Source organism: Sceloporus occidentalis, unplaced genomic scaffold (assembly GCF_023333645.1).
Source record: "Sceloporus occidentalis isolate IW3139 unplaced genomic scaffold, rSceOcc1.0.p SCAF_189, whole genome shotgun sequence".
Lineage (NCBI taxonomy): Eukaryota > Metazoa > Chordata > Lepidosauria > Squamata > Phrynosomatidae > Sceloporus > Sceloporus occidentalis.
Window position 1 is genome coordinate 515,260 of NW_028317169.1, and position 17,711 is coordinate 532,970.

General features: G+C 38.3%; 1 protein-coding gene across 3 annotated transcripts in view; it reads left to right on the forward strand.

Annotated features, from left to right (window-relative positions):
• LOC149278425 (elongation factor-like GTPase 1) overlaps nt 1-17,711 on the forward strand; it is a 117,208-nt gene that overhangs the window by 22,178 nt on the left and 77,319 nt on the right. For 2 of the 3 annotated variants that reach the window (XM_089501967.1, XM_089501969.1), the window contains 3 exons: nt 4,435-4,586; nt 5,414-5,598; nt 12,807-12,942. In XM_089501967.1, the coding sequence (XP_089358093.1) occupies nt 4,435-4,586; nt 5,414-5,598; nt 12,807-12,942 (473 nt within the window). The remainder of the gene's footprint in view (nt 1-4,434; nt 4,587-5,413; nt 5,599-12,806; nt 12,943-17,711) is intronic. The other variant, XM_089501968.1, reaches the window with a different exon arrangement.

The window sequence follows — 17,711 nt, forward strand, 5'->3', positions numbered from 1 at the left end:
GCAATATATATATAAAGTTTGCAGCAAATTAAAGCTCTGCACTTTCATTTCTTTTGATAGCAAACGTTATCCGGAAACGGCAAAATATTTTTGAATTTTCCTACTTTGTTAAATACATAAATTGTGCCACCATTGCCTCAAAAACAACCAACCAACCTAATGCATTTTCACGTGCAATGTTACTATGTTCTCATACATATGGGGAATACATTGCTCTTTTAAAGTTCCTCCGATGACAATCCCTTTTTATAGTAGAGCAAATAAAATAGACAAATACTGTATGTTAACGCTTGACAGTTGTTTGCTTTTTTACCCTGAATTTATAATCACTTTACTATCTGCTTTGGTTTCATCTTTCAGGAGAATACTGTAGTTGTAGATCTTTGTCAGTATACATAAATTATATAAATGTAGGTGCAAGTATAATATAAAATTGTATTACGTTATATTTATTATAGAGTGCAAGTAGATTCCGTAGTAGTTACAAAAGATAAAGCTAACAACAACATTAAAATGATTTTACATAATGGACCATAACACACGTTAAGATAACATATTCCTATGCAGTTTCTGTTACAAAAAACTAAACATTTTTTGTTTGTTTTATAAATACTGGTGAAAAAAATAGAATTAACCAATGAGTTTGTAGTTTTATCTTAATGTTGTCTACATAGCATTTGCTATGAATTGTAACTCTCTTGTTTTTTGGATATGGCAAATGAATGATATGAAAAGGGATTTCAGATTTTTAGGTAAAAGCAAAAATATAATAATTTTAATAATTATAGTTAAATGTAGTTGTTTACTGGAGTCAAGCCCAAGCCAAGCTAGACATGGCAGGAATGCCCTTTGACGTGCCGTACTCTGCCGAGTTGAATACTTTTTTTAAAAAAACATTTATTATAACCAAATGCTGCATCATATACAGTTATGACACTAACATTAAATCCTCCAGCAACAAATTTCCTCTGGCTTTTGACAGGTTTTTTTTGTATTGATTGCCAAGAGTAAAAACTCCTTTTAATGTGGTCTCTTTGATGGCTGCCACTGATTATCAATGAAAGTGGAACATGTTACGTATAACAGCATTCTCTGAGTTTGTGCCAAAACCCATGCTGTTTGGCAGAGCTGCTGGCCTTGATTATAGATAAAACCCGATAAATGAATTACAAGTGGATGGGGAGGTGGAATTGTACATAGGTTGACACATGAATTCACATGTTAGGATGTTGCAGGCAGTAAAAATATATATATTTTTCAAATTGTGCCCATTTATGTGTATGATCAATATTCTGTGTTAAGGATGGGTACTTTGGTCCGGGCCACTGATGTCATTTAGCCGTTGGTGGACTGTACCTCAAGCCTTCCTTAATATTAAATGTATAGAGTTCTACCATGTTAGCCATTTGGTAAAATGATACCTTTATTGGCCAACTGACGTATAATGGATTGCAAGATTCCGAGACTATCTGGGTCTCTTCTTCTGGCACGTTATAATACAAAAGCTTACAATCCATTATACATCAGTTAGGAAATAAAGGTATCATCTTTACCAAATTGGCTCTCTCTCAGAATTAAATGGGCGCTGAGCAAACCTCTACTTGTAACCCCCCCTCCTCTTACTCTGAGCATCCTCATACCCTCACACTCGCAACATAACCAACCACCACTCAAGATCCCTACCCTCTAGAATCTTATCCACTTGCACACACAGTATCACCCATTCTCTCGGACATGTCCTCATAGGCATATGAACGCTGAAACCCAAACCTTTGCGTACCTGCGAGACACCGATGCTCCTAGTAATAACTAGACAGGGAGTCGACTATATTTAAATACGGAGTCGCACATTAAGCGGGTGTGCGTGTATAATGTATATATGGGACGTGTGGACGCAGTGCAGTGTGTGTACCGGAAGTGGTTTAAAGTGGTTTAAAGTAAAATAAATAAGACTCCAAACGCAAATAGAGCTGCTCTTATTGGGGGCCTGAAAGAGTGATGGCACTCTTGTAGCTCAATAACAACTCAATAAATGCACTTAAAATGTACATTTAAAAAAAAAAATCATTTTATTACTTTATTTGTTTTGAAACACTTTTGTTTGACAAAAGCACTCTCCCATTTATTAAATTTATTCAATGGCTTTTTTTCCTGTGTCAGCATCTTGAGTGCATGTGTTTTAGTTTATGACACCTGGAAAAATGATGGTGTAGTACTGCATATTTGTCGTGCAAACGCCTTTCCTGAGGAAGGCAAGCGGTGCATTACAGGGTAGTAAAAAGAGAACTTTTAATATCCACGTTTCACGTCGTCTGTTTTACTAGGTGTTTGCTGTTCTCTTCCGCACTTTGACAGTAATGCACACTGCCTCCTTATCCCAGTCTCGGCCCGCTCTTTCATCTTTTTTTATGTTTTCTTCACACAGGCCCCTGGTTTATGTGCTAGCATGTAACATTTTAACTGGTTTTGGGGCTATAGTGCATTTTCTATAAATGACAGAGCACCAGCATGTTTCACTTTTCTCTGTGCTGCTGTTGACAAGTTCCCTTCTTCCCACCTCTTTGTATTATCGGCCAAATCAAACATATTTTTGTCATTCCATATGAGCCCTCAGATGTGTTTCTATTCTGTTTTGTTGTAGCTATGGTTCAAGGGGTCTTTTAATGAGCTCTTGCCAGCTGGGCCCTCATTTCTTGTTGTATATGGGTGTTTACATCTTGTCGTGATTTAGTCTTACAAGCAGAACTGAACTGTGTAATATGTAAGCACGTTATGAATTTTAAAGATTTTTTTAAAACCTTACACTCATAAAAACACTAGGATTACACTAATTCATTATATAATAATTATTTTACTTGCATCATTTTTACTCTTTTGGTTCATATCTGCTTCATATCTTTGCTTCCTATTTCATGCTTTCTCTTTGAGTATGAAGAAGTATGTGATGGGCAAATTGTGAATGGTGGGTAATTAATGGGGAAAAATGGGGGAAAAGTTTATATCCTTTTTATTTATAGGAAGAGTGGTTAAACTATTTAACACTTTATCATATATAAATGTTATCCAACACATCGATTAAATAAGACTTAATTGAGTATCCATCCCTACCAGATCTCCTCTGGAGAGCTGAGTTTTTCTGTAGTACGGTTTAGCGATGTGGTCGATTCTTGAAGCTAATGCCTTTAATGTTAGAAGGTTGATCCTACTTAGAAAATCCTATGTAGATGAATACTTTTCTTAACATAGACAGTTTACTTAGGCATGTATCATTTGGAGTAGCATCCACATTAGTGGAGTGGTAAAACAGTATTTTATCTAATGAACAGGAATACATGTATTTTAACATTTTTGGTATCTATTATGTAGTTAGTGAGCATATGTTATATACAGACAGAAAACCAAAGCCATTTTAAGGTCCCCCCCTTAATTCATAATGCACCTTACTTATAGATACACCACTCTGCTCCCCAGATATTCTTAGTTACATAGTTAGGCTGAAAATAGACATGTGTCCATCAAGTTCAGCCTTCCCCATATCTGTTAATTTCTTGCTGTTGATCCAAAAGAAGGCAAAACAACCCAGTTGTGACTCTTTCCAATTTTGCACATATTAGAGAAAAAAAATTCTTCTTGACCCCAGAATGGCAGTCTGATCTCTCCTTGGATCAAGAAGCTTTTTCCCCATAATCTAACAAATTACATCCCTGAATATTATGTTTTTGCAAGTATTCATCCAATTGTTGTTTAAATGTCTGTACAGACTCTGATAAAAGCCACAATGCCACTCTGTTCCCCAGATATGCCACTCGGCTCCCTAGAAGTGCCACTCCCCCCCTGACTTACCAATGCACCCCCAGACTCCCTGGTGTCTAGCGGGGCTGGCCAGTGAACGTCTGCCCAATGCTCCACTGCCAGCACTTCCGCCGGGGCCTCTATGGTGGAGCCCGGGAAGGTTATATCACGCCGGTGCTCCACCATATATGTCCCGTCGGAAGTGCCAATATCGGAGGTTGTCTATGCGCATTGTGCAGACGTCCACCGGCTGCCGGAGAGTAGGATCCGGGTCCCCCGCAGCGCTGTGGGGGATCTGGATCCTAACCCTGCTGCTTGCCCTCAGCAGGGCTAAATGAAAAAGAAAAGAAAAAGACACCTGGGCGACGGGCTATAGAAATTAAGTATCCCTGCGCTAAACCCTGATTATGATTCTGACCAACTTTATTAGAAGAAATATCTCTGGATTTTAGGCCTGTATGGACGAGAGAACTATATGTTGAAGCTGAAGTTACATGTTCCGTGTGTTAGACTTAAATGACAAGGATTTCCCAGATGTGTCTAGTAATTGTTAGATATTTCAATCAAATATCCAAAATCAATGCTTCTTTTTGCCTATTAGCCATGCTGTACTTCTCATGCATATAACTCCACTTCCCACAGGCCATTAACTCAGGAAGAAATTGCATTGAGAAGGGAGCTTGCAAGACAGCGGCACGCCGAAAAGATGGCAATCAATCAGGGGCAACAGCCTGCGGAACAGGCTCCTTCCAGCAATGAACGTGAAATTACTGCAAACAATGGAAACACAAAAGGTAATTTTATCTCCTCATTACTTTATTAAGTTTCTTCCCTCAAGGATATTTAACTGCAACTTTACGATCGTTGAAGGCTTACACCGTAAAGGCGGCAATTATACAACGTTTGGATCAACACATTCCGCAAACTGCTGCCGACATAAATCCGCAGACTGCGTAATTACTAACATTTCTGGTGTGTTAGGTAGTGGGGAGGTTAAGGAGTATGTGATCGATTTTTAGCAACTTGGAAGTTTCTGAAAAGTGGATTCTCGGACAGTTCATGACATTCATAGGCTTTATAGACGTTTGCATAACCCCAGTCTGAAGAATCTATAGGTTCCAAGGCATTGCTTAATTAATATTTTGGCTTTTAACCTGCCAGCTATGTATCCCAATACATTATAGGAGTCATACATAGCTTTTCTATGTGGTGACATGGAGTAGAAGGTGCTATGTGAGGACTCTTTAATGGTCACATGCATTCAATCGCGCTCATCAGCTATAACAAAGTAAGAAAAGCAGTGACTGAACAGCCAGAGTATTGTCAAATAAATTGAAGGTGACAGCAGTTGACTGTATTACCTCCAACTTCGAATTTAACATTGGAAGAATACATGTTCCACCAAAGTATGTATCCTTTTCCATTATTTTCCATATTTCCTGAAAGCAATTATAGCCAGTAGATAGCACTTAAGCTGTTGTGGAAATACATAATCTATGATGCTCATTTGCTACAGAAGAGCTGTCTTCTGCATACATCTGGTCTTGGGACTCTATAACTGTGTATCACAGATGAGACAATTTCGGGTGTCCACTAATTATCTTCCATTATATCTTTTAAGGTGACCAGCCTTCACCTAGTGAGATTTTGGATTTGAACCCGAAAACGAGCGTTGATGTCGACAAAAGTACTTTCATTGCTTTTGCTCGAGTTTTTAGTGGTGTGGCACGCAAAGGACAAAAGATATTTGTTTTGGGACCAAAATATGATCCAATAAAAGCACTGCATAAGGTAATGTTTTATTTTGTTAATTTTTACTAATGAGATTAGTGATTATAAATTAAGATTACGTATGTAATGAGTGTGTACCCTATTTATTTTGTTTTCGTCGCCAAAGGGCATTGAAGTGTAGGAACATTATATGTTATCTGAATCCTTCTCTTTAATTGTAAGCTTGCGAGCAGGGCTCTCTCCACCAAATGTATCGGTTTGTCTTAGTCTGTCAATTCTTGTTTTGTCATATCCCTTGAATTTATGTATTGTATTAAGCGCTGCGTAAACTGTTGGCGCTATATAAATAAAGGATAATAATAATAATAATAAAATAATGGCTACTTGAGATCACCTTGACTAAACTTACTTAATTAAGGATCCTGACAGTCACAGAAATTCTAGATGGTGGGTAGATCAGTATTAAAATATACCACAAAATCTTAAAAGCTGATTTTTGGCTTAATCTATTTAAAAGCTAAGACAAAGGAAAATTAATGTATTTTAATACAAACTCACTTTTTTTGTGTTCCCGTTAGCACTTTACAAGAAGCAGGCATTATAATACGTTCCATTCTGGTAAAGAGAGTGGGACAGGTATAATTTTTTTTTTTTTTAAATGGCAAGAGATAATAAGAATATACATAAATTAAATAAAAGGAAATATGACAGAAAATGCTAAATCTCCTTGTATATGAGAAATACTGAAATGGTAAAAATAAAATGCATCATTTCAAAAGAATGCTAATAAATACTTTCTAAACTTTTTAAATACAGTTAATGTTAAAATTAAATAGCCTTTTTATATTTCCAACTAAATCAAAAGGACACAATAATGTAAACAGGCAGTTCACCAGTGCATTGAAGAAATTTGGCTATAATTGCTGGATAATTATATAGTTGCCGCAGTATGAAGCTAAATAGATATAATTTTCTGATACAGATATTTAGTCGGTAATTGCATTAATATTACTATAATAAAGAAAAGGTGATTATATGCTAATACATCTATTAGTGCCTTTGAAGTAATCATGGAACTGGGCTAGCTGAAGATCATTCATATATTATTCTTCAATAGAACAACAATAAAGATGTTGTAAATTATTATTTTTTTTTATCAGTTGCACATATAAAAGAGTCAATATCTGTGTAAATAATAATCAAGAAAGCAAACACCTTGAGTACAAAGCAATTCCATGCCCATCTTGTCCGAGCAATAGGCCTCCTAGCAATTACACTAGCCTGTTTTGTCATGGTTGTAGATGAGCAAAAGGTACAGTAACCAGAATAAATGTTTGTAAACTCTCATAAATTATTAAAGATTTGAGCTAATTTTCATTGTGTTCACACGTAATCATCACTGTGTTCAGGCATCAGAAGTGAAGTATTTGGGTCAACCTTATGGAATACTTATTGGGGTGGTGGTGTAGAGCAAATGGGTAGGGACAATATACGGGAGGGAGGAATCACGCAGACATTCCTCAAGGAATTTGAGCATCTTGGGTGGTTTTGGTCCAATCAGCTATCATGTATGTTCTTTTTTAGATCCAATAGAACAGGGGCGTCCAAATTTTTTCTGCAGTGGGCCACTTCATCAGAATTGTATACGTGCACGGGCCGCACTCATTTTTCACTGAGAGAAAATATGGCCTTTAACCCCTTAATGACAATTGCCGGTCCTGGCACGGCACGGAAAAGCATGTGCTTTACGACAATTGACGTGCCAGGACCGGCACGTCTTTAAACGGGTGCAGAAAGCGATCTACTATCGCTTTCTGCACCCAAAAAGCGTTGCTGAATGCCTCGACCTCGAGGCATTCAGCAACGCCGCGATCGGCACGAAGGGGCCATCTCTGGCCCCTCCACGGGGCGTCAACATCCGCCATACTTTGTATGGCGGCGGACGCCCGTTTTAAAAGCGTTTAGGAGGCGATCGACGATCGCCTCCTAAACTTAAATGGTGTCGCTGGAATGCCTCGATCAGGAGGCATCCAGCGACACCAAACACTAACCTTTTGATGGGCTGTGACCGCTCCGGAGAGCGGTCACAGCCGCAGCTGCCGGCAATCTTCGCCATCAAGGAAGATGGCCGCCGTCCTGTAACAGGAACCACAAATTTTAAAAGTTCGCTAGATAGTCCAGACCATCTAGAGAACTTTGGCTCCACTTGCAGGTTGAATACAGGTACTGCATTCACCATGCAAGTCAATGGAGCCCAGCTTTCTAATCACAGTGTGATTAGTAAAAATAAATTAAAAAATAAAATAAAATTAATAATAATTAGAAAAAAATTGTAAAAAAACAGTAAAATGTAAAAATCATTTCCCACTGATGTCACTATCAGGGGAACCTCCAAGTTGAAAAAAAAAAATAAAAAAAAAAAAATATATATATAAAAAATATATTTTTGTGAGCAAGTCCTAAAATTAGCATATTAGCTTAAAACAATTCTCGCATGGAAAGAGTTAAAATACTGGCATATTAAATGCCCGTGGGGTGTCTACTTTTAAAAAATGTATGATTTGATGGGGTAAATTGAATGGGCCAGGTTCAACAACGTCCCAATTAACACGGGGGGAAGGATGGCCACACATCTAATTTCCAATTAGAAAAATGCACACGTACCAAATGTGGCCTTTTAGTTCCCCCAAAAAATGACACACCCATGCATGTGGGGTATCACTGCACTCAGGAGATGTTGCTGAACACATTATGGGGTGTCGTGTGACAGCGGCATATACCAGGAGCTGTAAATTCATACATAAAGTAGGTGTGTGGGGGAAAAATACACACACAAAAATATTACTGCAAACTTTGAAAAAATGCTGGTGGTAAAATATGTGCATGCAAAGAGTTAAAATACCAGCATTTAAAATACCCTGTGGTGTCTAGTTTTGAAAAATATATGGTTTTGTTGGGCACACTGAAATGGCCTGGCTCAAAGATGTACCAAATAGGGCATGGGCAGTGGATCCCAAATGCCAAAGTTCAACATTGAAAAAAGCGCATGCCCCAAATGTGGCCCTTTTGCCCCAAAACAGCCAGGCAAAATCATTCATGTGAGGTATCGCTGTACTCAGGAGATGTTGCTGAACACATATTGGGGTGTTTTGTGATAGTGACATATACGAGAACATTTTAATTCATACCTGAATTAAAATGTGTGTGGAAAACCAAATGCAAAAAAATGACTACCACAAAGTTTGACAAAGACTGGTGGTAGATATGGTGCATGGAAAGAGTTAAAATACTAGCATTTGAAATACCCTGGGGTGTCTAGTTTTCAAAAATATATGGGTTTATTGGGCACACTGAAATGGCCCGGCTCAAAGATGTACCAAATAGGGCATGGGCAGTGGATCCCCAAATGCCAAAGTTCAACATTGAAAAATGCGCATGCCCCAAATGTGGCCCTTTTGCCCCCAAACAGCCAGGCAAAATCATTCATGTGGGGTATCGCTGCGCTCAGGAGATGTTGCTGAACACATATTGGGGTGTTTTGTGATAGTGACATAAACTAGAACATTTTAATTCATACCTGAAGTAAAATGTGTATGACAAAACAAATGCAAAAAAATGACTACCATAAAGTTTGACAAAGACTGGTGGTAGATATGGTGCATGGAAAGAGTTAAAATACTAGCATTTGGAATACCCTGGGCTGTCTAGTTTTCAAAAATATATGACTTGATGGGGTAAATTGCATTGGCCGGGTTCAAAGATACCCGAAATGGCACATGGGGGGAAGAATTACCAGATTTGGAAAAAATGGCTTTGAAATAGCAAAACGCTACCTGTACTTATTGCCCCATAATGGGTAGAAAAAAGCAAAAAAACATAAAAACATTGGGTATTTCTAAACTCAGGACAAATAGTAGAATCTATTTAGCAGGTTTTTTCATTACCTTTTATAGATGAGTAAAAGATTTTTCAACTAAAAGTTAGAAACAGTCATTTTTTTCAAAATTTTTCACCATATTTTATAATTTTTTTAATAGTAAATAATATGATACAATCAAAACAATGTCATCTAAAGAAAGCCCTTCTTGTCCTGAAAAAAACAATATCTAATGTGTGTGGGTTCAGTAAACGGGAAAGAAGAAAATTACAGCTAAACACAAGCAGCGCAGAAATGTTAAAAAGGCCATTGGTCACAAAGGGTACAAAAAGTAAAATCAGCCTTTGTCTCGAAGGGGTTAATAAAATATGCAGATTAAAATAAAGTAAATGACACAAAACCTTTACTTTTCCTCTCACTGATTTCTGGGCCTAGAAAGTTTTGTGACTACAAATGCAGGATTCTGGATAAGTAAAAATGAAATAGTTCTATTTATTTTAGGGATGCACTAAAATGAAAATTCTGGACCAAAACCGAAAATTCAGGGTTCACTTAGCCGAAACTGAAAGTGACCCCCCCCCCCACTTTTAATAAAAGTAAGTTACACACCAAAATTGTACAAAAAAATTATATATTATGATTGTTAACAGCAATCTCAGGCATACCCAGATTCCAGCATGTACTGGTTGGCTGGGCATTGTATTTTTTGTCCAATTTTAGTGTGTAACCACACTTTTATTAAAAGTAACACAACAATATGACTTGGCATGATAGGACTCTGATTGCTAACAGCAAACACACTCTTTATACCCAGGCAACCAGTAAATGCTGGAACCTAGGCATGATGGGACTGTTAGCAGATTGCTGTTAGCTGTTCACACTCCTATCATCCCAAGTCAGCCAGTACATGCTGGAACAGGGTGGCTGTAAGTGCGGACCCCATACTGCTGGCAGCATCAATACACAAGGGGGAAAGCTAGCCAGGTTTCAGCATGTACTGGCTGACTTGGCATGATAGGAGTGGGATTGTTAACAGCAATCACAGTCCCATCATGCCTAGGTTCCAGCACTTACACATCCATGCTATCACACACACACAAATTAATTCACAGATTAATTCCCTCAATCAGGCATACTCATTCAAACACCCTCCCCCACCCCCTTACCTGCACCACAGCTCTCTCAATGCCGATCACAGACTTCAGCAGGGGAGGCAGGACTGGAGCAGAGAATAGCCCCTCCCACAAGTAAGCAGCAGGGCTCTTGTGATCCTGGCTGCCGATCTCACGCGGGCCGCATGTTGGACACCCCTGCAATAGAACATCCATGGTCTGTGGGTTCAATATTTAATTTATTTTAAAAAAGTGTGTCTTTAATGTATATTAAAGTTGCTACAATGCACATTATTATAAGTGGTTTCCCTTGACCATTCAAAGCTAGATAAGGTCTTCATGAGCAACACTGCAGGCTCAGTGCGCAAAATCTCACAAACTGAAACATGTTAGCAGTTAAAGTAATTTATGGATAACATGATATCTAAGCATTCAACAGTTATACAATTGACAAGCTTTTGTTACCCCTCTTACCCTATCCTCTGAATGTTGGCATATGGGTAATTACATTCTGAGCAGCCGAAGATGCCCATTTCCTCTTTACTTCTATTACAGTGGAGGGATTATTGTACATAGGGGGGTAAATGTTGAATTTTAGAGGTGACCTCTATAGAGCTGTAAGCAAACACACGTTCTGCTAATAGCACTCAGAGCTGATATATCCGTTTCTCACTGATTACTGTACATGCTTTCATCCTTTTTAAGTTTCATTCAAAGCTTTTATATTTCCAGAACCACTCTCGTGTGGGATAATCCATATAGCACTAGTGGTTTGCCATGCCACAAGAAGGAGGCAATAGGAAATAGACTACAAGCTGGGGTCCAAGTAGTAATTAATTTGTAGCTGGTGATTGATGCAACTTTGTAACTGATGATTTGCCATGTGGTGTCCAGAACAACTTTTATATATAAGCCAAATACCCAATGGGAGGCATCTGTTTAATCTTGTCAGCTATTTTGTGTGAGAACCTTGGAAGAAGGTTGGGTGTCCCATTGGTGGACTGGTGGACTTTTTCTCTCACCTCTCCCTTATTCTCCACACCTAATGTTTTGCTTGCTTGGCCATGAATTTGAAGACATCCAAACAGAAAGTCCAAAAAGCTATGTAAGTTGCCTCCTGCAAGGTGTGAAACACATTAGGCGTCATCTTTTTGTCTTCCGTCTCACTTTGTTCATGATGAAATAGAGCTTCTCAAATTGTAACTCAGTCACTTGCCTTATGTGGTTGAGTGCTGCTTTATTACCAAAACCATTTAGCTGCAAATCCTTTCATCAGTCGGAGACCACTAACTGTGCAGGATTTGCAGGCTGGAATACTTCTTGCTAAATTTTCAAATATCCCTGCAATGAGTAATAAACAAATTAAAGCAAAAAAAAAAAAGTCATGTATACCATTTATATATATATGTATAAGTTTATATATATATATATATATATAAATAACCTGTTGTTTTGCTAAAATAGAACTTTGATAAATATGCTACATGGTGAGTAATCACATCAAGTAAACCTAATACTGAGTATTATCACATTTTTTTTTTTAACACATATGGGAACTGTACTTTACAGGTAATCAACAGCAGATTACATTTCTATTCATTTAGAAACTGCTCTTTTTATTACAATGATTATCACCTTAAGTGTGCTTGTATTTGGCCAGGAAAACAGTATGTATATTTGTGACAACATAGAGGTCTGAGCGGCATTATGAGGACCTATATAATGTAGTGACAGCAACCAACATAGGGCGTATAATTTAATAGAAGGCATTTCAATTCATGATACAGTTTCCCAACAGGGTTTCATCTTGCAAGTAGAGATTTGGACCTGCAAAATTGTATAAATGTAAGACATTGAACAACGTTCATGTTTTTAAAGTAGCTTCTCCCTACTACCCCTTTATTTGTATCTGATAATGATGGCAAATGACTGGACATTGCTTGTAATAACCTAATAGGTATATCCAAAAGTTGGCTATTTTGCTATCTGGAGTCCACCAGATTTCTTGGTTGTATTTTTTTGATCTTCCTAAAATTTGAATTGATTTAAAATGGAAAATGAACCTATTGAAATGTTTTCATCACTCTTTGGCTCATGTGAGCTTAATTTTGAACTATGAGCCTGTTGTTTTGTCTTAATATCAGGAATGCATTGGGATTTCTGGGAATTGGGTTTACATTCTTTGTTTGTAATAAGAAGCATATTTCGTATATCTGTATATCTATAGAGTCTTCTCGATAAGCAGTTTAAAAGGTATAATTTAGTCCATACATTGTTCTATGTTACCGTTATAGTTGTCTCCTGTCTGTGGCCCAGGAGAGGACCTTCCTTCCATTCCTCACATGGCATGTTGTACTTTGGACAACCTTTATCTTCTTATGGGCCGGGAACTGGAAGAACTGGATGAAGTACCTGCAGGCAATGTGTTGGGTATGGATTACCTTTTTATTGAAATTAGCAATTTAGTTTCACCATATTAAGTATGTATTATGAAGGGTCCAAGCGCCTGAGTATATTCTGCAAGCATAAAAATATCCCTTCATAATGCGAAAGATAAAGCTGTGCAACACAGGTACATCTTACTGTTTTAATTACCGTATTTGCTCGATTATGAGACGAGGTTTTTTCCAGAGCAAGTGCTTTGAAAAATACCCCTCGTCTTATAATCGGGGGTCGTCTTATAATCAGACCTCAACTAGGTCTGGCTATGAGACTAAGATCCAGATCCCCCGCAGCGATGCAGGGGACCTGGATCCTCCTGTCCCCCCCCCCCAACTTACCGGTATTTCTGAGTCCCCGGTGCTTAGTCCGGGCAGCGTGTAGAGCTCTACTCGCTGCCCGGACTAAGCACCTGGCAGCGTGTAGAGCTCTACGTGATTCGCATATACAACTTCTGCTGCAGCCGGGAGGAGGTGCGGCTAGCAGCGGGGGTTGTCTGCGTCCATCGCGCAGACCTTCCCCGGCTGTCAGAGACCAGAGTTCCCCGTGATCTCTGACAGCCGGGCAAGGTCTGCGCGATGGACCCAGACAACCGCCGCCGCTAGCCGCACCTCCTCCCGGCTGCAGCGGAAGTTGTCTACGCGAATCGCGTAGAGCTCTACACGCTGTCCGGACTACGCACCGGGGACTCAGAAGCTCCGCTAAGTTTGGAGGAGGGAGGGGGAGGGAGTGTTAAATGGGGGGCATAAGGCATTTCTGGAGGCAGAGTGCTCTGTGAAATGCCTTTTAACCCCCTTAATGCCACTCTGCCTCCAGAAATGCCTTTTAACCCTCTATACGCCACTCTGCCTCCTGAAATGCCTTATACCTCCCTATATGCCACTCTGCCCCATAATATGCCTTTTAACCCCCTAAATGCCAGAGTGGCATATAGGGGTATAAGGCAATTCTTGAGGCAGAGTGGCACATATGGGGTCAAAAGGCATATCATGGGGCACATTGACATTTAGAGGGTTACAAGGCATATCATGGGGCACAGTGGCATATATGGGGTATGAGGCCTTTCTGGGGCAGAGTGGCAACCCTGGGGGCAGATGTGCATAACTGGGGGGCAGGTTGAAAAAAAAAAAGGAAGTAAAAACAAAATATTTTTCTCAATCATAAAAAAAAGTGTTCACATAGTTTACATGAATTAATATTTACTAGTAAAACTTTTTTCCTATATCCTATAGGGTAGTCTTATATTCAGGCTTTTTCTATTTTTCATAAATTAATATTCAGATTTTGGGGGGTCGTCTTATAATCAGGGTCGTTTTTATAATCGAGCAAATATGGTACATCTCTTGAGTTTGTCAAATCAATGATATCTTCTATAAATGGGTTAACATGCACTTCTTTTGTTTATAAACGTCCCAGACACATGGGAAAGTCACTATAATATGTTGTGGATCTGAAATAAATAATCTATGCTGCCTCCCTTGTCCGTTTGAATGTTAATATTATATATGTTCTTAATGAGGTCAACGGTATGCCTGCTCTCCTACATTGGTAATGGGCAGCCACAACGTGCTAAAATTCAGCCATATTTAACAACAAATGGAAAATAAAAATAAAAAAAAGCTAACAGGGAATCATCTAGTTTATGTATAAGTCTTAGCTGTCTTGAAGTTTAACAAATGTCCCTTGGTGGTACAATAAATAATTACCAAGACCCCTTACAATATACTTTATCTTGAATGTTGGTTGTTATACCCCCTGAACTTCTAGATTGGGCAAAAAAACCATCTGAATTTTTACATTTCTGTGGTTTTCCTCCCAGCGAGAACAGCAGCCGACCTTAAGGTTTTTTTATGGATTCTGAACATTTTCATACCCCTGTGTATGTGCCAGTTAAATAAGGTCTACTCTTTTTCCTCCTCTTTTTTTTTTTTCCTGTCCTAACGACCTATCATTTAAGCCCTGGGTGGTATTTTGATTGATGCGGACAAACCTACAGTATGTTGGTGGTAAATGACTTATACCTTTGGCATATGTATTTGTCAGTGAATGATGGGAACGAAAATATTTTGAATAATGATTTATGCTGTCCTTAAAATTTACTCTGATTATATCTGAAGCTGATCTTTCTAAGAAGGCTATTCCTTGGTGTGTAGGTGGTACGCTAGAAATATCCGCAAGCACACATGAGATGTTTCACCGTCTACTTTGATTGCAAACAGGAGGAGGATTTAAATGTCACCAGAATATGATTCTTACATAGTTTGGCATTTTTACGGTAACTAATCAATGATACACTGGGCTAAAAATAGGCTGTTTGTCTGTCTTATGCTCATGTGAAATGTAGTGGAAATGAAGTTTTCAAAACTTGAACCATGTCATGGAAACTCACAATCTCTTCCAGATGTTTTTCTTTTTCATCGCTTTTTAGAGCTGGAGGAAACCTCGGTGGGGGCAATGTGATATTTTTGATCAGTAACAAAAAAAAAAGTAAACAAGAATGATTGTTATACCAGAAGGGAATCTCGTTATCGGAAGGTTTTATTGTGTTCACTATAGAGTCTGCAAACGTGCAGAACTCAAGAGATTCCGGACGTCTACACAGAGATCATTTAGAAAATTGTATATTCTGGGCTAGATTTACAACCCGCTAACTGGTGTAATAACTTATTAAAATACAATTTACTTTAAGCAACAACAAAAAATGGAAAAATCCTGTTCATAAAAAAATGGATGTTATCATTACATGATTGAGTAACCAAGTACCTCTCCAGTAAGCCTGTGTTGTGTGAAAGTCGAGAGTTTTAGTCCCGTGACAGCTGAAGATATATCTATCTGTAATCTCAGAGCCACAAAGCAACTCAACCTTTGGTGTCCAAGTTGGCACTAGTTTTGACTGCTTGTCACGGCAGTCATTGACGGGAAAGCTCGCCCATTTAAATCAGTGGCACCACATTCTGCTCATGCGTACTTGGGGGTCTTATTAGACCGCCTTGGAATCTCACATGGGTCAGGTGTGTACCAACTGGTGTTTTTGACTGTGGAAGCCTAACTTAAAAGTTTCCTAGAAATCCCAGGTAAACCAGTGCTGGAGCTGGCTCTGGGCTATGCATATTACCCCAAGTACCCCAAGAAACACTGCAAAATGATCAAAATTATCAATTCTGATGAGATAGCTTGAGTACCCCTTGAAGATTTTCTTACAAAAACAGCCCCAATATATTTATAGTATCATTGTATATACTTGTTTAATACACGCATATTAGTACTTACGCATCAGAAAATACTTGTATACTAATGCTAAATTCTTATATTGTCATTCTACGTTTATTGCTTATATCACACCACCAACATCTGCTACTGCTTTGGTTATAGATCGTCCATGCATGTCCTCATAATAAATTAAGGTCCATCTATGTATATTTCGCCATGTCCTACATTTCACTACCCCAAATAAACCTACAAAATAGTGTTTCCAGATTAAAATAAGCACTGCATTTATATTGTAACTTATCTTATTCTTATTATTAAGAATGTTGTTGATTGGTTCAGGTGGCATTTGTAAGGGCGGGTGAGAATAAAAAAAAAAATTTGATTAAATATTCTAGTTTTGCCATCTTTTTTTAAATTCTAATATCAGCAAAATAATTACACTTATGGAAAACTAAAAAGCCTAAGTTATTGGTACGTTTAATAAGTTTACACTGAAGCTTGAAAGGATGACTCTTCCCCTTTAAACCGTGGACTGCTAGCTTGAAATAATAGTGCGCCAGGTATAAAAAGCTAAAATGCAGCGTGGCTGCTCCATTTAGCCCAGTTTCTGGCGTTAACTAATTCAGAAAATCCCAGGTGTAGACATCAAAAGGAAGAGTAGCAGGCCACACCGCGTATTGTGTATCCTTAATAAAGCCAATTTAGTATAATTTCGTTTTGACTTGCGATTTCCATTTAAGACTGGCAGCTCCAGTGGTTAAATCTATCTGTTTAAGAGGTTTTTAGAAGATTGTCCTGAACTTCAAAACCAAACGAGGCAAAGTGCTTTTTTAGTTTATGAGCGCACCCACCGCCACCTCTCGTGGTTTATCTGATAGGAGGATTTGTCCAGTCGGGGGGAGGCTGGGGGGAGACCATCCTTGCTATAACAAAAGAAGGAAACATTTCGAGAGTAGGCGCAGTGCGTTTTCATGCTTGTTAGTAGTGATTTCAGTTTCAAAGTAATTTGTCTTTCAACTTCAAAGCACTCCTAAGTGCCTTCTTTCAGTGTTATAAAGGAACTTTGTGCAGATTATGGAGCAAATTAATGAAGCTGTTCAGTAGATTATTAAGTTTGCCCCCTTGCAATTAAATGGTTGCCGTTATGGAGCAAAAATATTTAACCTCTTCCACACTGACGACTCCATATGGGCAGACATTGTAATAACACTGTATTGAATAAAATAATGATTACTAATAATTGATGAGCAGTAATTGGGAAAAGGTTCTTTGGACTTTTAGTGCATTGTTCTGCAGTGTTTTTTTGTTTGTTTTTAATTCAAAACGATATTTGTAAAGCTGGGCAGCCAACTGTCCAAATACATCTGGTCCCCTAAAATGCAAGAGCTGTGTATAAAAAGACTATGATGTGTGTGTGTGTATATTTATATATATATATATATATATCACAACAATGTATACAATAAACTGACAGAGTAAATAGTATTTAAATATTTAAATGGCCACATATTGCTTATCCCACCTTTACGTCAAAGTACCCCAGTTTTGGC